The sequence below is a fragment of the Setaria viridis genome, chromosome 1, assembly GCF_005286985.2.
Source record: "Setaria viridis chromosome 1, Setaria_viridis_v4.0, whole genome shotgun sequence".
NCBI classification, from domain to species: Eukaryota; Viridiplantae; Streptophyta; class Magnoliopsida; order Poales; family Poaceae; genus Setaria; species Setaria viridis.
Genome location: NC_048263.2, coordinates 1748420 through 1768498, shown reverse-complemented (window position 1 = coordinate 1768498; position 20079 = coordinate 1748420). Strand labels below are relative to the sequence as shown.

Genomic DNA, 20079 nt, shown 5'->3' with positions numbered 1-20079 from the left:
AGGTCTAGTCCAACAGGATGACTAATAACGTAGGAATAATGCAAGGGCACAAATGCAACGAGAGCAAAGAGTAGTCCACCGTGTGCGTGCTCCACCACCTTGTCTAGTTTGCTATGGCGGCCATCATTACTCCTTCAGAAATACTAGCAGTAATAGCGTGGTTACTTATTACTAACTTTTTTTATCTCAACACCTCATACTGCAATTTTGTTATAGATGTTAAAAATTATATACGCCAAACCATCCTCTAATCAAAATTCTTATTCCCATGGAGTGATGTAACAAATTGACATGAGAGATTTCCATTTGTACATTCTTTTAAAACAAAAGTTTAGTACATAATTATGACACAACTCAGAACGACCCATCCTCTCCTCACGTTGTTATGCATATTAAATTAATAAAGAAATGGGAAGAGAAAGTGATTGAGCGTATCATGTGGTCATTCTATCCTATATCAGCATGGTCAGACTTCTGTATGACTTTTCTTGTTTTTGAAAGTCAACAAAACCAGAGGACAAGAAGAAAAAGATGACAGAACATCACCATAGCCATTTTGATTATTTTTTCAGTACCGTGCGCCTTTTGCATGACTTTATCCTTTATCATGATGTCATTTACAAAACCAACAAGTCAAGAGATCGTAGAGAAATGCAAAACTTAATCTAATCATAAATACAAAATTCATCAGGATTGTTGTTGATGAATGATATATTTTACTATATTGCAACTTTGCAAGTTAAAGTATGGTATTGGAGACCCATCAATCACCTGTTGAACAATTTTTTATGATCAAAGAAAGTACATTACATCACAATGCTGACTATTTGTAGGTGTACCCTGCATGCAACATCATGCAGCATATACATTCAGCATCTCAAAGAGGCACTCTGATTTCCCAACTTGCCTCGTTTGTTCCAGTTTCTCTAATACAATGTCATATGAAAAAATAGAGTAGGCCTGTTCGCTTCAGCTTATAAGCCGGCTGAAAAGTTGAAACGGCTGATTTGTTGTGAGAGAAAAATACTGTTTGGTGGCTGATAAGCTGTCTGAATAAGCTGAAACGAACAGACCCAGTACCTCTGCTTGGTATGCTCTCGCACCTGTGCAAAAAAATATAGAGGGATTCATATATTTAAAGATTCTTATAGGAAAATTTGCAATATGTGGCATTTAGAATGAAGGATTTCATCTCTCACATTCGTATTCCGAGGATGAATCTGCAAATTCGTGAGAAAACAAACGTTGCGGATAATTCCAAGTTCCACAGGTATCAACCTGCAAAACTACTTCCCCTGAGAGTATGAGACTCATAAAAAAACATAAAATTCTCCAAATGGGCCCCACCACCAGATCACCACCTTCCTCTCTTACAAATAGGCACACGAGCACTTCGACCTCCCCACCCATCTCCTCCTGCCCCGCCGCGTCCATCTCCCCCACCTCCTCTTCCCCCGCCGCCGCGCTCCCGCTAGCCGCCACCGCCGCCACACTCCACTCGCGCACCCGCCGCGGGCGCGCGGGAGGGGAGGACTCTCTGCGCCGTCCGGCGGGAATTCGATTCGGTCGGATTCCGCTGCGACCGCGATGACGGGGAAGGCGCCGATGGAGCGGCACCAGTCGATCGACGCGCAGCTGCGGCTGCTGGCGCCAGGCAAGGTCTCCGAGGACGACAAGCTCGTCGAGTACGACGCCCTCCTCGTCGATCGCTTCCTCGACATCCTCCAGGACCTGCACGGCCCGCACCTCCGCGAATTCGTACGCCCTGATCGATCCCCTCCTCTCGCCCGCCGCCACCCCAGATCCGCGCGTCCCGACGGCGCCGTGCTGACTCCGTTGGTGCCTCTTCGCGTGCGCAGGTGCAGGAGTGCTACGAGCTCTCGGCGGAGTACGAGAACGACCGCGACGAGGCGCGGCTCGGCGAGCTCGGGAGCAAGCTCACCAGCCTGCCCCCCGGGGACTCCATCGTCGTCGCCAGCTCCTTCTCGCACATGCTCAACCTCGCCAACCTCGCCGAGGAGGTGCAGATCGCGCACCGCCGCCGGATCAAGCTCAAGCGTGGGGACTTTGCCGACGAGGCCTCGGCGCCCACCGAGTCCGACATCGAGGAGACGCTCAAGCGCCTCGTCTCGCAGCTCGGCAAGTCGCGCGAGGAGGTCTTCGACGCGCTCAAGAACCAGACCGTCGATCTCGTCTTCACGGCGCACCCCACGCAGTCCGTCAGGAGGTCCCTGCTCCAGAAGCATGGCAGGTGCGGTCGATCGTTGAGTTGCCGTTGCTTCGATTGAGGCACCTTGTTTGCCTTTGCATCATGCGCATCGAAGGAAAATGCAATTCTCTATGGTGTTAATTTATTTCTGTTGTTCAGGATCCGGAATTGCCTGAGGCAACTGTATGCCAAGGACATCACTGCTGATGACAAGCAGGAGCTTGATGAGGCTCTTCAGAGGGAGGTAAAATATCTCGATTTCTCCACTTGAGATGAGAATATTATAATATAATGTCAGTCGTGAGGTTTCAGTGTAGATCGAGCGTGACCACAACCTTTTGATGGCCTAGCTTTTTAATTGTAAACTACATAGTCATTATTTAACTGATAATCATCTCTTGGATTTTCCCCCCTGATGATGTGGCGGGATGGAGGCTCTGGGTTTAACGATGGGATCCTGCTATTATTCTCACGGCAGAGCATAGGGCCACATTACTGTTGTTAGAATTTGGCCCCACTCCTGAAAGCCAAATTAGCTTATGTTGGGGTTTTTTGTTTGCCTCTTTATGTGAGTGTTGCCTGTCAGATTCCAAGATCCTGCCAAATCGTTTGGCTAGAACATATTTTAGTAGTAGTTTATTGGACACGTAATACCTTGAACAAGATGCTTTATACGCAAGAAAGCAGTCAAATATGTACGACAGAGGTTTAGTTTATTCCCTTGACAAAAACCAAGAAGATATGCCCAATCAAGATGAGTTGATAGTACCACCGACAGAGGGCTTGTATTTGTAAAACCTGGAAGGTTCTCTGGGTGTGCTGTGCTACTACAAAGATTTTTGCGTGTGGAATTATGGTGATGATTGTTTGTCGTACAGACTTTTATCTCCAGGTTGGCAGGTTATTGTATTAGAAATACCCGTCAAACCTGTGAAATCAATTTTGTTGGAGAGTGCATTATTTCTTTCTCTAACTTAATTGTGAGGTTACCATTGCTCTATTCTGAGATCCCATCGAATGTTTCCGACAAAATTCCACCTTGGTTGTATCAAAATATATTTTCCTAAATAAAAGCTATTTTGTTGAACTCTTCTATGTCTGCACATGACAAGGTGAGAGGACAGGTCAAATATGTACAACAGAGGTAGTTACAATGCTGCAGTTGATTCTATATTACTTCATATCTTTTTTATACGGTATTGCAGTTTGGTTTGATTATCCGATCTGCAAACTTTCTATATGGAAAAGCTGAATAGAATGCTTTGAAAAGAGAAGTAGACTTCATATATCATTGTCAGAGCTCATCAGCCCAAAAGATTTTCAGTTTACTGTATCCTGAGATGCTGTTTGTTATTCTGTTCATAAAGATCATATGTTAATCAATTGCATCTGTGTATTAGTCACTAGTCATATATGGGGGGAGCTATTAGCTATTGTGTTCTTCGAGTTAATAACTTAGTCACATGTGTATTAGTCATTAGTCAGGTCTATGCTCTAGAACTGCCCATTTCCTAGTATAATGGCACCACCTTTTACTGTTAACACCACCTGATATCTATTAGTATGATAAATGCAAAATAAGAGCACTTGGGTTATATGATCTACATAAAAAATTGAGTTATGGTCATGCATCATTTTCAGTCAGTTGCTATGAAAGTCCAAATTGTACATGTAGCATGTACACTCGCCATGTGGAAATAATATGTTCTTTTCCCTACATTCTCAACTTGCTTTTTCTGATTTGTTGTTTACTTCACAGATTCAAGCTGCTTTTAGAACTGATGAAATCCGCAGAACCCCTCCCACTCCTCAAGATGAAATGCGTGCTGGAATGAGTTACTTCCATGAAACTATATGGAAGGGCGTACCAAAATTCTTGCGCCGTATTGACACTGCTCTGAAAAATATTGGGATCAATGAGCGTCTCCCTTACAATGCTCCTCTCATTCAGTTCTCTTCCTGGATGGGTGGTGACCGTGATGGTAACTTCTCGTTTTCATATGCCAATTTATAAATTAGTTTTTGGCTTAAAGAATAACACTTTTTGAAGAGTTTTTATAGAAAAAAGTTTGAATAATTATAAAAATTTCCAGACCCTAATCGCTTGTGTAACAGAAAATTGTTGATAGGGCCTTCCTATCGTTGTGACATCAGTTGCATACTGGCATGTGAAACAGAAAATTGCTGATAGGGCCTTCATGTCATTGTGACATTGTGACATCAGTTCTTCATTTCTTCTAGAAATTGACTACTTATTCTCCATCTTTTAACGAAACTAATTTTCCTTTTTGTTCCTTATTTTTGCCAATTGTGTAGAAACAAAAAGCTTAAATTTCAATAATGTATTGTTTTTTAGGAAATCCAAGAGTTACACCAGAGGTTACACGGGATGTATGCTTATTGGCAAGAATGATGGCTGCTAACTTGTACTTCTCTCAGATAGAAGATCTAATGTTTGAGGTATTGCAATATAAAACATCCTCCCCTTACATGTAAGGAGCTTCAACACCCTGGTGCTAACAGCATAATATTCTATTCTAGCTCTCTATGTGGCGCTGCAGTGATGAACTTCGGATCCGTGCAGATGAATTACATCGGTCATCAAAAAGAGCTGCAAAGCACTATATAGGTAAACAGAACTGTAATTTATGGTAACAAGGAAATTTGGGTTAATCTGCATATCAATTAATTAGCTTATTATTTTAAAAGAATACCAGACTATCTAGCTTGCTTTGCTTTTGACATATGAAGTTATGCCCTTTAAAGGATGTCATTACTGTGACCTATAAAGTATGCCCTTTTTGCTTCTCATTCTTGTTTTGTCAGTGGTGCATCATAGGATAACAGTACCCAAAATTAGAAATAAACAAGTGTTTTTTAGTAACCACTACCGCAATACCAAACAGAGCTCTAGCCAGCAACTTGGATGCAAGACCATACACTCTGATGTAGTGTGAATGATCGTAACCTTTTCCCCTGTGGAGAATGTTCTCTTACTACATTTTCTAAAATGTATATATTACTAATTGAACGTTGTTCATGCAGAATTCTGGAAGCAAGTTCCTCCAAACGAACCTTATCGTGTCATCCTTGGTGATGTCAGGGATAAACTGTACTATACGCGTGAACGTTCTCGTCATTTATTGACAACTGGAATTTCTGAGATTCCTGAGGAGGCAACTTTTACTAATGTTGAACAGGTTCTATCTTTTTCTGTGATATGCATATTTGTGATTGTTTATGTCGTACTTATAATAATCTAGTTACCATTTTCTACATTGCAGTTTCTAGAACCTCTTGAGCTCTGTTATAGATCATTATGTGCCTGTGGTGACAAACCTATAGCCGACGGAAGTCTCCTTGATTTCTTGCGTCAAGTATCCACTTTCGGGCTTGCTCTTGTGAAACTTGACATCAGGCAGGAATCTGATCGGCACACTGATGTCCTTGATTCAATAACTACACATCTTGGAATTGGATCCTATGCTGAATGGTCTGAGGAGAAACGCCAGGATTGGCTGTTGTCTGAACTGAGGGGCAAGCGTCCATTGTTTGGTTCTGATCTTCCTCTGACTGAAGAGACCGCCGATGTTTTAGGCGCATTTCATGTCCTAGCAGAGCTCCCAGCAGATTGCTTTGGCGCGTATATCATCTCGATGGCAACTGCCCCATCCGATGTGCTTGCTGTCGAGCTTTTACAGCGTGAGTGCCATGTAAAACATCCACTGAGAGTTGTTCCACTCTTTGAGAAACTTGCAGATCTTGAAGCAGCTCCAGCAGCTGTAGCACGACTCTTTTCAATTGACTGGTACATGAATAGGATTAATGGCAAGCAGGAGGTGATGATTGGATACTCAGACTCTGGTAAAGACGCTGGACGTCTCTCTGCAGCATGGCAAATGTATAAAGCACAAGAGGAGCTCATCAAGGTGGCAAAGCAGTATGGAGTGAAGTTGACCATGTTTCATGGAAGGGGTGGAACAGTTGGCAGAGGAGGTGGTCCCACTCATTTGGCCATATTATCTCAGCCACCAGACACGATACATGGATCACTTCGTGTAACAGTGCAAGGTGAGGTCATTGAGCACTCCTTTGGAGAGGAGCACCTGTGCTTTAGAACTTTGCAACGCTACACTGCAGCTACCCTTGAGCATGGCATGCATCCTCCAATTTCCCCAAAGCCGGAATGGCGTGCTCTGATGGATGAAATGGCTATTGTGGCAACCAAAGAATATCGATCAATTGTCTTCCAAGAACCACGCTTTGTTGAATACTTCAGATCGGTAGGTTCACCTGTATCCTCTATCCTGTATTTGAACAAGTATACACTTTACACTTGCACAAGATGTTTATACTTTGTTTCAAAGCTGCTAAAGAAACCCCAAGCCAAAATATGCACATGAAATTAGGTTTTGTGTTGGTCAATTTATGATTTCTTTTCTTCAAAAATGTAAAATCTCTGATGTTTAATGCAGATCTTATTTAACTGAAATTCTGTACAGGCACTAATTTGAAAAAGTTCAAACAAACGCTATCCTTCTAATTAAGTTAGCTGAGTTGTATTCGTTTATCCTATTGAGAACTGCTATCTGAAAGGAATATTTCTCTTATTGAACGTGTATGTCTCACTGCATGGTGATCTGGTGTGCCTTCTGTTACGCTGGTTCTAAAAGTTGGTGGACAAGTATGTGAACTTGTGATATGATGAGTATAAGTTGTAACACTAAGCTCGATCTTAATTATTTTTCCAGGCTACACCTGAGACTGAATATGGTAGGATGAATATTGGCAGCCGTCCATCAAAGAGGAAGCCTAGTGGGGGAATAGAATCGCTCCGTGCAATTCCATGGATCTTTGCTTGGACGCAAACAAGGTTCCATCTCCCTGTTTGGCTTGGATTTGGCGCAGCATTCAAGCATCTCATGCAGAAGGACATCAGGAACATCCATACTCTTAAAGAAATGTACAATGAGTGGCCATTCTTCAGGGTTACCCTTGACTTGCTTGAGATGGTTTTCGCCAAGGGAGACCCAGGAATCGCAGCTGTGTATGATAAATTGCTGGTGGCTGAAGATCTGCAGTCCTTTGGAGAGCAGCTAAGGAAGAACTATGAGGAGACAAAAGAGCTGCTCCTTCAGGTAAAGTGCTCTAATAGCTCACGCTAAAAGATTTCGTTTTGCTTGCATTTCAGGTGTTTTTGTACTAATATAGCCATAGGCAGATAAGTCCTATTGCATATGATTCCAACAATTGCCAATTTTCCGCAGGTCGCCGGTCACAAGGACGTCCTCGAAGGTGATCCTTACCTGAAGCAGCGTCTGCGGCTGCGTGAGTCGTACATCACCACCCTGAACGTCTGCCAGGCCTACACCCTGAAGCGGATTCGTGACCCTGGCTTCCAGGTGAGCCCCCAGCCGGCTCTGTCCAAGGAGTTCACCGACGAGAGCCAGCCGGCGCAGCTGGTGCAGCTGAACCCCGAGAGCGAGTACGCGCCGGGCCTGGAGGACACGCTGATCCTGACCATGAAGGGTATCGCCGCCGGGATGCAGAACACCGGCTAGGCCAGACCCTCGGTGTACAAATAACCCATCTCAGATGAGGTGGTGGATGATACGTGTTAAGCCTGTGTAGGCAGATAGTTCGCCGGCGCTAGTGTGTTCTCTTCTGCAGGAGTTTTTATTTCGGAGCCTTTTGGTTTTGCTTGATGTAAATGTCAAGGGGAGCTTATTGGCTGTTAAAGCCTCATGCGAAATAAATTATGGAACAATGAATTTTGTTAATCGAATAATAAGCTTGTATCTAATTCTATGAGTGTGTCATTAATCATTATAGAGCTAAAGGCATTTTATCAGTTCCATTTGCTTAGATAACCGAATCAGATGGAAATGCGGCAGCTACCACGCAAACTGGTGAAATCCGGTAGCTGCTGCCTTCTTCGTCCTCCTGCTTCTTCGTTTTCAGTCTTCACCTGCTGCCTTCTTCGTCCTCCTTCGGCTCTCACCATTCTTAAATACAATGACTTCTAAGGGTTTGGAACAAATTAAACAGGGGTGATAAATCTTTCATGCCTCTCATTAAAGTGGGAAAATATTCCGTGCAAATCACCTCCTTGGTGGAAACATGAAAACCCTTTTGAAAGCCATACTTACAAGTTTCCAAAAAAATTGGAATGATGCATATCCATTGTGTATCTACGGATTCACTTTGTTGCAAATTTTGAGATGCAAACTCAATATAGAAAAATTCTACAAAAATGACAAATTTCGAGTACATGTGCACTAGAAGACAAAAGTTCTGGAACAAGGAACATGTATATTTTAGTGCACATGCACTTGAATTTTGTCATTTTCATCTGAATTTTTACAAAACGAGTTTGGATCTCAACTTTTGCAACAAAGTACATTTATGAATGGATTGTAGATGTGCGTCATTTCAAATTGTTTGGAGACTTGTAAGTATGGTTTGTAGAGGGGTTTTCACGATTCCACCAAAGAGGTAGTTTCCACCTAATATTCCCCCATTAAAGTAGCTAGGCTACAGCACGGTAGCTAATGATCCAGCTTATATTTAAGCACTAGAAGCACTAGCAAATAGTAATTCGGAATATTTGGTGCTGCCCCAAACCGTCAGCCTTGCCCATCACTGCCTTGCGACCACTCATTGCCGTGGCCAGCAAGCGATGCTAACGGAATGTCTGATTCCTTGCCATTTGGCACAATTTGTATGCTGCAACATTTGCGTCTGCAGCTCCGCATGGATCTCAACAAGATCTCAGCCACGGAACACACATGTTCCATGCATTTCTCAAAGTCGGCCCGTTCAATATCAGCAGCGCATGACGGCATACATAACAACCTACCGCCGCTAAAACCAGCGAGAATAAACAATCGGCCACAAAAATTGAGAAGATGCTAGACATTATTCTTCTCGTGCCTGAAAAGGCTGTTATATAAGAATTCATCCATAATTAACATGACAGCGAGCAAAACAAACGCAAATGGTGCCTCCAACAACAAGAGATGCATGGGCCTCCGAGAGAAGAACATTAGCAGCAAGTTGACTTTCCTATGATGACTAGGTACTAGGACAGCGCCACGGTTACTGATTCGCAATGCGACAGCTCTAGCACGATCACGACTAGAGGAAGCTCAGCCTGGGGATGATCTGCCACTGGTGGCAGCCTCAAGGGTGACGGCGGCTTGGAGCAGGACATGGGCTCAGTTGGACATCACGCGAGGAGACCGCGGACGGACTGGTGTCTTGGAAGGGCTCACCCTGCGCATTTAGAGGACAAGAAGATTAAAAACGTGATGATTCATGATGCCCTAAACTAACAATTATAGGGGAGTTGATCATTCATTATGCTTTTATGGGAATTAAGGAATATAGATATGTTCTTGACCGAGTGTTTACCTAATAGGAAGGGAGCCAAGGACCATGCCACTGAAGTTCAGGGCCATAATTGCACTTTCTGCCTGCATTGAACATGCCAAACAAAGTAAAAGCACTGCATAAGTTGAACAATCATGGCTGCGAAAGGCTTATATATCTGTAAGACTGCTTGGCAATACCAATTTAAGAAAAATAGAGCATAAAAGAATGGATATGAAACCTTTAATCATGTCATTACCCAAATGCTTCGAGGATAGTAACCTAAAAACAAATATGTTTCTTTCACTAAAAGTATGTTCCAGTATCATCCCGATTCGGCTGGTTACATATTATTAGTGTGCATTATAATATGTGGAATTATTTAAAGTTCCCAACCTACTAAATGGATTTTTTTTTCTAGTCAACATATGAGAAGTATAATGAAAGATAGCTAAAAGATCATCAAATCTGGAGTAGGACAAGATAACAGAGTTTTGAATAACACCTATAGCAACTGTTCAGCTTCAGTATAATTAAATATTTCATTAAGATATCTCTTTTATGAGGTTGTCTTTTAAATTGGTAATATTTGTGAAAAATATTCACACATTACAATCAAAACGGATTCACTCAGCTCTCACTCCTAGACCCTGAAAGTCATTAAGTAGCAGTAGCACTTTAACTAACATCTTCACTACATCAAAATATAAAAGTGAAAAAAACTTGTTTACCTGAGCAAACTCAACAAAAGCAATGCATGTGGAGTGTACATAATCACCAAGGAGCCTCAGCCGAGAAACCTAAATAAAATGTTAAGATGTCAATCATTTCATAAAGAATATAAATAGGCTGCAAAAGGCAACCACTACCAGCAGTTTTATGTCATACCTTCCCACATGTACCCTGAAAGAAAACCTTTACATCCTCCTCAGTAACCTAAACAAACAAGAAGTGCAAACAACATTAATACATAACCTTTCAAACCATTTTTTCCTTCACCAATAATCACTTATGTATCACATTTCAGCATTCACCAACTACCACACAAATAAAAACCACAAAGTTCAGCATTCACCATTCATGCTGGAAGAATAGCACTAGATTTGGGTAGTGCAGTGGCAACAAACATGAGAAGAAACTCCCAGAATATTCTTTTTCTTTTTGTCCAACAAAGAAAGAAAAAGGGGTATCATACATATCTTGGGGAAGTGATTGTGTTCTGATAATACTATATCAATACAATATTATGTGCTCTGATCAAAACAGCTAGAAGCTGTGCAATTGAGTTTTAGGAAATCATAGAAGCACTACAAAAGCATCTTATTTGTAATTAAGAATCACAAGTTTGCAGCCACATGCACCGACAGGAATATGGGCTTCCATACCTTCTTATCTATGTTAGTACAATATACAGTCCTTGAGACCATTTCTTTCTCGTCTTCAGTCTGCAAAATACAACTAATATTAGCAGAATTTTTTGGCACGGCAAAAACAATTTGGGGAATATGGTGTGATCTAAACAAGACATGTGTCATCATCATGCACTTACTCGAGGAAGAAACTTAGGGTTCACAGGTAGAATCGCGGTTTTAGAAGGTAAAACTCTAACAGGATAATAACCCAGCATGGTTCCCCCAAGTGTTAGTGCGGCTCTTGCACCAGCTGAAGATAAAGGAAAGCTTCACTGTCACTGTTTTACCATACCGATACTGCAAATGAAAAGATAATGTGTCGAGAACACTACCATCATCAGCAAACTCGATGAACGCAAAACGCAGGACAGAATGAGGGTCACCACAGATACGGCAATCTACCACCTACAGGTCACCCAGATATTGTCATTAGCTATCACATTATGGAGGGGCAAAAAAAATCTAACACCATGTTTTCCACAAAATAATCATAGAACTTACTTGCCCACAGTTAGAAAACACTTCAGCAAGCTTCTGCTCAGTCACCTGCAGAGCAACAAGAAGAAATGAAACAACATTGACACAGAAACGTCAATTCCAAAGGCCACTGTCTTTCAGTGTACTCACATGCTGATCAATGTCAGAGACATAGACGGTTCGCCGCACACTATCCTCCCTATCAGCCCGTCGGGGTCGGCCCCCCAACCTCCGCCTCCCTTGGTTGAAGCTATTCCTCCTCTGATATCAGAAAGGCAATGTCAATTTGGCACCGTACCACCAGAACCAATAAATGGACACACAACTGCCGCTAGCACAACGTTTTAATTCTAAAATTCTAAAAGCTTGATAGAGGTCCACAAAATGAATTGTTGACATCAAGCACAGTAGCCCATTAACCTCACATCGATTCACGTATCAGATTCTTGGCAATTGCAGTACCATTAGCACGGATCATTCAACAATCTCCAGTTAGCACCCACCGATCAACCATTTCTTAATAAACTAACAAGATCAAATTGTCATCTCAAGGGGAAAAGGTTATTCATATCACAATTTACGATGATTCTGCAGCTGCAAATGATTCAGAAACAGAACGCTGCTCAAGATTTCATTTCCCACAAGATAAAACAAGGAGAACGGGACAAAATGAAATCTCACGAAGAAGAACGTGATTGCCACCGCCTAAAACCCATCAGTTCAGAGGATCGCAGTACGCAAATACCCAAATCATACAGCGATCACAGTAGTGAAAAAGTCAAACAAAGACCAAACCTGTCAAATCAAGACGCGCATATAAAGAACACAAAATTCACAGCTCACCGACCCGGCGATTCAGAGGGTTGCCGCTGCCGTTACTGGATCCGTCGCTGCTGGAGTCCCTGCTCCCGCCGCCGGCAGCGCCGTAGTACTCGGCGGCGGAGACGAACACCGGCGCGTCGGCGGAGAGCACCCCCACCGGCTTCGGTGCCGGCGCCGGGACGCGGCGCGACGACGGCACGAACTCCTCCGCGCAGGGGTTGAGCTTGGACATGAGCTCCTCCAGCTTCCTCATGTCGCTCTTGTACTCCCTCTCCTCCTCCTCCTCGGCCTCCCCCGCCGCAGGGGCATCGCCCTCCACCTCCACCTTAGCCTCCCCCTCCGGCGCCGGCGCCACCGCCACCTTGGCCTCGGCCCGGATCGGGCCCTCCACCGCCGCCGCCGCCGCCGCCGCAGCCTCCACGGCCACCATTATTGCCTCGCGCACCGACCTCGAACAAGGAGAGATCAAAGCACTATTCTATCTACTACACACTCTGCGCAACCAAAATTCCTTTTTTTTCCTTCCCCTCCTACTCCTTGTTCTTCGGTTGGTGTGTGTTAGCCTTCTTGTTGGTGATGCGAAGAGAGGAGGAAGGCGGAGGTCCAAATGGAAGTAGGCATCGCTTTCGCCAGTGTTGCTTATAAATACAACGCAAAATACCATTTTCTTTCCCCTCTTGTTTTTTTTCTGGGCTTTTCTTTTTTGTCGCGGACGAAGTCTTCAAAACCAGCACGAGAAAAACGGATGGGGGACACTCAGATTTTTTATCCTTTTCTATATTGGATAATGACTAATATTATATATATGTGTTTGTGTGTGTATATATAAAGAAAAATGAGAGAGAGAGAGAGAGAGTGAAGCGGTGTGAAGGGTAGTTGGGAGAGGGAGATTCGGGAGGCGCGAGCCGGGTCAGAGGCGTGGGAGGGAGGCACGTCACCTGCCTGCAGGGCCCACCGGCGGGCAAGGGCCAGCATGCGCCGCGCAGGCGCAGTCCACGCCTCCGCCCGGATCCCCTGCGGCCAAATTTAGGCGATCTCTCATCTGATCGCGGCTGCGCTGCCGCGGCAGCGTGTCTTTGACTGGTTGGTGGCTGCTGCATGCGCATGCCCGTGCATCTTCCTTTGGAATGGAACGGCAGCTGGAATTCCGGGGTTCAAGAGGGTGGTGGACTGACCGACCCTCGTAGATCGCTTGGACGAGGAAAGGCCGCCGCGCGTTCTGTTTGGTCTCTTGTTTCGCGGCGGATGCGAGAATGGTGGTTTTCGTCTCGGTAGAGGAGGATCATGATTTTTTTTCTCTCGGAAGAGGGGGATCGTGATGTTGTGTTAGATTCACTGTTGCGTGGTATCTTTATGATGGTCGGGGGAGTCTTAAGAGGAGAGATTACAATGAATTTAATCGTATGATGTGTAGAAATTTTAGTTGTAAATTGTAACACATCAATTTAAGAAAATGGATTGATTTTATTTAATCCTAAAAGATTTGAAAAGTTCTTTTTCGAAAATTTCTATATTTGGACACGGTATATTACATGTATCAATTATGCTTATTTAGTTCGAATATAAGATCGAATCAACGCATCTTGTTCCCTACTGTTTAATGGGTTTTTGTACGTCACCTGTATGTACAATGGTTAGCACGATAACAAGGGGCTAGCATGCAAAATGATACGTACCCACATGCAGGCAGGTTGTATCCATGCAATTTATACACGTCCAGACCCCGGTGTTTTAAATTGCTAAGATAAGGTTGGTTGCTAGCAGCTGGCACACACGTGACTAACAGGAGTACGTATTCATGGCCAGTGTATATGTGTGAGACATCGTCTCTTTATTACTAGCTCAAGCCAAAATACGTACAGTGATCCACCGGACAATAAAAAAGGTGACGTTGCGTGGTTAATCACATACATTGTATGTATAAGTGATGCAAGCCATACGGACGGACCAACCTCGTCGATGCCTACGTTTCCCTGTCCATGCATGAAACGGAGAAGGGAGAAAAGGATTAATGTATATAACCACCTGTGCCGGCCATGGCCATCTCCTCCACCCGGCAACAGCTTCCTGCCCCCTGGCCTTCCTCCTGCGCGTGGACGTGCACCAGCGTGAGCAGCAGATGAGAGTCTTCTCTCCTTTCTCTGGGTTGCAGGTAGAAAGGATACGTGTGTCCGTGTCCTCCACGTACCGCGAAGCTGCGATACGACGTCGCCGATGCCACGCTCCCCTTCTCCATGCATATGCCATCAACCAAAACGACGCTCTACGTGTCGTCCGTGACCGACGAGGCCGGACGACAAGGCGGTCGCAGCCTGAGCAATGGCCGCGCTATCATTGGCACTACGGACCGACGAGGCCGTGGATCATGCCTACGCTAGCTTACGCCTACACCTACACCATCATTCATCTGCATGGAAGAAGTAGTGAAGCGAATATGAAGACGACGACCACGCGCAGCTTAATCGAAGGTGTGCCATGGATTTGATTCGCGGGAGTAATTATCTGGGAGCTTTCTAAAGCCCGGGAACCAGGAGACCGCATCGCTTGAGCCAGACGGCCCTCACATGAGGCTATAGCGGGTACTATACGAAGGAAACTTGTAATTTTGTTTATCAAAGAATTAATGAAATACTTGTTTCCCTACCTTATCTTTATTTATGTACTTAGTACACTGGCACGCTCGCGATTTATTTTATTCCACACGTTCTCGCGATCCTATTTCGTGTCAAACACCTACATATTGTGCATGAGCCGAACATAAACTTAAGGGTGTGCAATTGATATAAGGGTAAATGGACGCATCACTTTTAAAAAACATTTAGGGTCGTAGCTGTATGAGTATAAAAGTTTGCAGTTAATTGAAAATTATTTAATTCTCTTGTACGGATACAATAGCGAATAAAAAAATTGGTGTGAGTATCCGTGTACCTGAATAAATTAAAGGGAAATCGTTCGGTTTATTCACTTTTTAATTATATATGTGGCTTGCTTGTTTAAACTAGTTACAGTACGTCATCGATTTGGAAATAGTTGACTATATATTGTAGGAGACTAAACATGTCATCACTTTTTTGAAAAAGTATGCATTGTTTCACGTTTCTAGCCCTCCATGCGATGTCACAAAGTCTATGGTTGCAAGCAATCTGTGGTTGCCAAATTGGAGCACGTGAGGAAAAAAGCAACAGCGGGGAGACCACAAGGGTCTTTTCTGTCATTTTCCTGGAGGAGGAAAAGGACTGGGCCTTCTTTTTCAGACTGGGGGCCGGGACACGAAAACGTGAACAGGATTGGAACATACTGGAAACCCGACGCTAGCCATCAGCCATTTAACAATATCCCTGGCGCAAATCGACAAGTCGTCCTTTATGCATCCGCTTAATTCTATTACAGAATATATGTGGTGGTCAGCGACCTAAGAAACATGTTCACCATTGCTGGAACAGCTGCCGTGTAAATGTGCAATTTCCATTAAGTAGTATGGTGTTTAGGTCGTTATTCTTTTCTGTTTCAAAAAAAAAAAGAAATTTGCTGGGAACTTCCGGAACGAACCAATAAACAATTAAGTTGTGAAAGTAACAAGTGGTTAAATCACATAAGTAGCATCCGGTAGGTTTGTATTCGACTCCCTATGAATTAAACATGTTTGGAATAAAATATATATATATATATATATAATTAGGTTGGAGCTTTTTCTACTCATTCCGGTTAAAAAATTATAAATTATTCCTGACACCGGCCGCTCCGCTACCTCCACATGCCTTCGTCACGCCCCTTCACTCACACACAAATGGAGACTTCATCAGGAGGCCTCCCTCCGCAGGAAGGGAAGCAGGGTGCCATCTTCTTCAGGATGTCGTGGATGGATGAGAGAAAGGAGGATGTTGCTCCCCCTATTTATAAATTGGCCGCCATCACACTCCGAAGAGACCCCCTCATGGACACGAACCCCGAGGCACATGTGAAGAAAGTGGACCCTTCAAACCTTCCAGGTGGGAGGGGCGATAGGGCGCGATGAAGACAAGTCGCTTTGATGCGACGTAGGGTAGAAAATTATCCCATCGCGACCCAACATCAATAAAATAATAACGTATGCTGGTCCGGAGACGAAATGCAATAGACCAATGGAAGAGGCGATCAGAAGACTATCGTCGGGGTACAGTCCTCCCCGACTTCCAGCCGAGAAAGGACTCAGGGGGCTACTAACGAGTATCTAGATTAGAGATACCTAAACCATCGTTAAGCCCAAACAAAGAAGGGATTAGAAAACGAAGCTAATTGGGACAAATGGAAGGCCACCGCCATCACCACCCGACTAGCTGATTGTATTCGAGGGCAAGGCCTAGGAATTGAGGAAAACAGGCCATCAGACGGGCCCAAGGCATCACGTGAGGGCCGAGGCGTAATGATGGGCTAGGCCTACCATATAGCTAGGCCTGCCTGCTGTGATGGCCGCAGCCAAGCCCACGTGGGTCGAAGCGAGGGAAACGCGGGCTGACCGATCAGTTGGGTGCATCGTTGTCCGTGCCCCAGAGGATAGGACAGCCGCCCCAAGACAAAGATCTCCAGTCGGGAACGGTGTTGTGGCGCTGTTGCGGATTGTTATCGGTCAAGCACGCCTGATTCACCATCATGATGGTATCAAGTTAAGGGCCAGGTTCAACAACCAAGGCAATTGGAAGAGCGGGCCCTGACGAAGATCTCGGAGGGAATCAAGCAGAAAGAGGCCCCGACTGGAGGACGGGCCCTATGACTACCAATTGGAGGAGAACGCCCCGACTGAACGTGTTTCCCACGATGATCTACAGTATAACCCACTTCATGAGCCGTGTATATAAGGACATGGGGGGACAAGAGAAGGGATTCGACCCCCAGTAGAACACACTCACATACGCACACACCATTTGTAAACCCCTACTGCAAGCAAACTTGAGCTCTCGAGCCCGGCAATAAAAAAACTCGCATCACGAATTGGACGTAGGGCAAATTGCCTGAACTAGTATAAGTATCCCATATCTTGCAAGCTAACACATCCGAGGATTCACATGGCAAATCTTCACTAGTTGACGCTACTAAATGTCGACACGGCCGACGCGAGCCAAATCGACGCAACGACACGGGCCAAATCGACATGCGGTGGCCGGAAGAGTGGCTGCCGAGGGAGCTCGCGTGGCCAAAGGGGCTGCCGGTGGGGCAGCCCGCACGGCCGGAGTGCTGGCGGCGCAAGGTCAAGGCGTCGGCGGAGCAGCCCACGCGGCGCTGCTCGAGCTCCCTTTGCTTGGGCAAGGCAGCGGCAATGCTCAGACCCTCCGGCTTTTCCTGCGCTGGATCCGGCGATAGGTGGCCGAGACGGGCGCTAGAGTAGCAGAGCAGGCCGGGACGAGCGTTGAAAGGGTAGCACAGAGGAAGCCTGTCATCTCTATTTTGAGCAGCTAACAATGGGTCCCATAATTTTCCGAGTGGATGACAATCGAGACCCATAGTTAACTGCGCGAAAACACCATCCATCTCATCCCTCATCCCTCCCTCCAACCAAACAACGAAACTGGAACGTCCGCGTCCATCGTCCAACCAAACATCAAATGGGATCAGTTCATCCCTACAATGAGAGAGGACCCCGTCCGGTTCCAACTTGACTCCCAACCAAACACACCCATGAAGCAACCTTTTTGGCATGCCCGTTAATCCTTATGTGATCAAGTTATGTTGGGGAGGAGGCATCAAATACCATTGTTGTTATCAGCTTATCCCAGCTGACTCAACCACGCTAAGGTATACAGCTTACCCAGCACCAGCCACAGGCGCAAGTCGAGAATCTTGGGCACAGTCACAGTGGTCTAGATGCGCTGGAGTAGCATAAAATAAAACAACGGAAAAGAGGATAGCATTTGGATGACCTGGGAATAGATTATATTCTTCCAAGCTCCAAACACCTTGCAGCTTTATTTATTCAACTCGATGGTTCCATGAAAACGATCCGTAGGTTCGTATCCGTTGCCTGCGTGTACATACCTTGCAGTGTAAATTTGCAATTCTTTTCTTTGAGTAACTTTGTCAAATGACCATTTAGAAAAAAAAATATTGGATGATAGGTTTAGATGGGAAAATGGTATTATTATTCTGTGAAGCTTTCAGGATGAAGTAGTGTCGAAAGAAAGATTAATACGTAATAATGTGAAACCATATGTTAGGGAGTGTGTGTATGTGTGTGTATGTGTGTGTATGGTACTCTATACGTTGCTAGATATACGACGTCTAATACGCGCTGATTCCCCTGTCGTGGAAAAAGTATAAAATTGTCTGATATATATGTTAGGAAATCATGAGGAAAAAGTGTAAAATTGTAGGAGGAATATCACATTTAAAAATGAAACCAACTAATTCCCCTGTGTGGAATGATCTGTTAAAAGTCAAAGAGTTATACCTAAAAGGTAGATTCATCAAAATTGGTAATGGTTTAAACACAGATATTGGGGAGATCCTTGGTGCGGCTCTATCCCTCTTAAAGATAAGTTTCAGGACATGTTTGCTATCTGTTATGAGCAAACAGAATGTGTGGCAAATATGGCTACAAGAGGATGGAGATTAACATTTAGAACGTGGTTGGACGAGAGAGCTCAAACCCAACTAAGACAGATGAGAGATATTCTAACTACTTGTGCCTTGTCTGATGATAGGGATAAACCCCAATGGAGTTGGGAAAAGAATAGAAGCTTTTCTGTTAAATCCATGTACAAGCACCTGTGCTGTGAAGACATTGAGATACCAAACAAAAAGATTTAAAAAGCTAAAATCCCCATGAAGATAAAAGTTTTCATGTGGCTAGCTCAACAAAATGACATTCTAACCAAAGATAATCTCCTAAAACGTAATTGGCAGGGAGCCAAGAGATGTTGTTTTTGCAATATGGATGAATCTGTAGAACATCTCTTTTTCGATTGCCCCCTAGCAAGATATGTCTGGAGCCTGATAGCTATTAATATTGGGTCTCCCTGAAGACCAACTACTGTGGACCAGTTTTAGGTGTGGTGTGATTGTTATCTACCCCGAGTAAAATGTGCTCACATTATTGGTTTATCAGTAGTCTGTTGAGCTCTGTGGAGAGCGAGAAATTTGGTGTGCTTTGACAGAAAACAAGTTAAATCTCCTTCTGAGATTGTTTGCTTAGCATCTTCTTTCATAACATATTGGGCAGGGCTCCAGAAGCAGGAAGCAAAGATGAACCTGGAGAAAGGAGCAGAAGCAATGAAGGAGGTGGCGCTTCACTTCCATCCACAGGGAGAAGCGACGGAGGAAGCAGGAGCGGGAGTAGTGCTGTTGCAGTGACGAGCAGCTCTGGAAATCTTTTTTGAGTTGTTAAAGTTAAAAGCTGGAGTCCGTGTGTGTCGTCAGTTCTTGGCTAGACGCGTTCATTTCGTCCTTCATCCGGAGGCCCTTTGTGCCTTTTGGCTAAAGTTCTACATCTTCATTCGGCTCAGAACTTGGATGTAAACTCTGACTCTAAAACTCTATAATTTCGTTGCTTCCAGTAATGAAATTCGGGCAATACCCTTAGTGGAAAAAATACGCGCTGATTAGTTTAAAACAAAGTATGATTTTAGGCAATGGCTGACATAAACACACAAGTGAGCTATGCAGAATGCATGCCAAGACAAGCAAACATGTCACACGACGCAGGGCAGCGACTGGGGACAAATGGACAAGCCAATAAGTGAGGGACGTGGCTAATCGCGAGTTGCTGATTAAGAACAAAAATGGGGCAGCCACACAATGTCACAGGAGCTAGATATC

At 44.4% G+C, this 20079-nt stretch overlaps 2 protein-coding genes across 2 annotated transcripts; one reads left to right on the top strand and one right to left on the bottom strand.

The window, feature by feature from the left end:
- The first annotated feature begins 1411 nt into the window (after window positions 1–1411).
- Window positions 1412–8012, top strand: LOC117835252 (phosphoenolpyruvate carboxylase 1). The gene is made up of 10 exons (XM_034714623.2): window positions 1412–1758; window positions 1860–2251; window positions 2369–2453; window positions 3969–4191; window positions 4566–4669; window positions 4751–4838; window positions 5255–5409; window positions 5494–6492; window positions 6961–7347; window positions 7477–8012. The coding sequence occupies exons 1-10, from the start codon at window positions 1588–1590 to the stop codon at window positions 7768–7770; spliced, it is 2898 nt and encodes a 965-aa protein (XP_034570514.1). The 5' UTR covers window positions 1412–1587; the 3' UTR covers window positions 7771–8012.
- A 1097-nt stretch (window positions 8013–9109) lies between these two features.
- Window positions 9110–12916, bottom strand: LOC117835263 (polyadenylate-binding protein-interacting protein 8). Its single transcript, XM_034714633.2, has 10 exons — window positions 12317–12916; window positions 11620–11730; window positions 11494–11538; window positions 11325–11397; window positions 11130–11242; window positions 10966–11025; window positions 10469–10516; window positions 10312–10380; window positions 9623–9684; window positions 9110–9484 (listed from the first exon to the last, which is right to left on the bottom strand). Exons 1-10 carry the CDS (start codon window positions 12719–12721, stop codon window positions 9427–9429), a joined length of 1044 nt encoding a protein of 347 aa, XP_034570524.1. The 5' UTR covers window positions 12722–12916; the 3' UTR covers window positions 9110–9426.
- Window positions 12917–20079: the final 7163 nt, after the last annotated feature.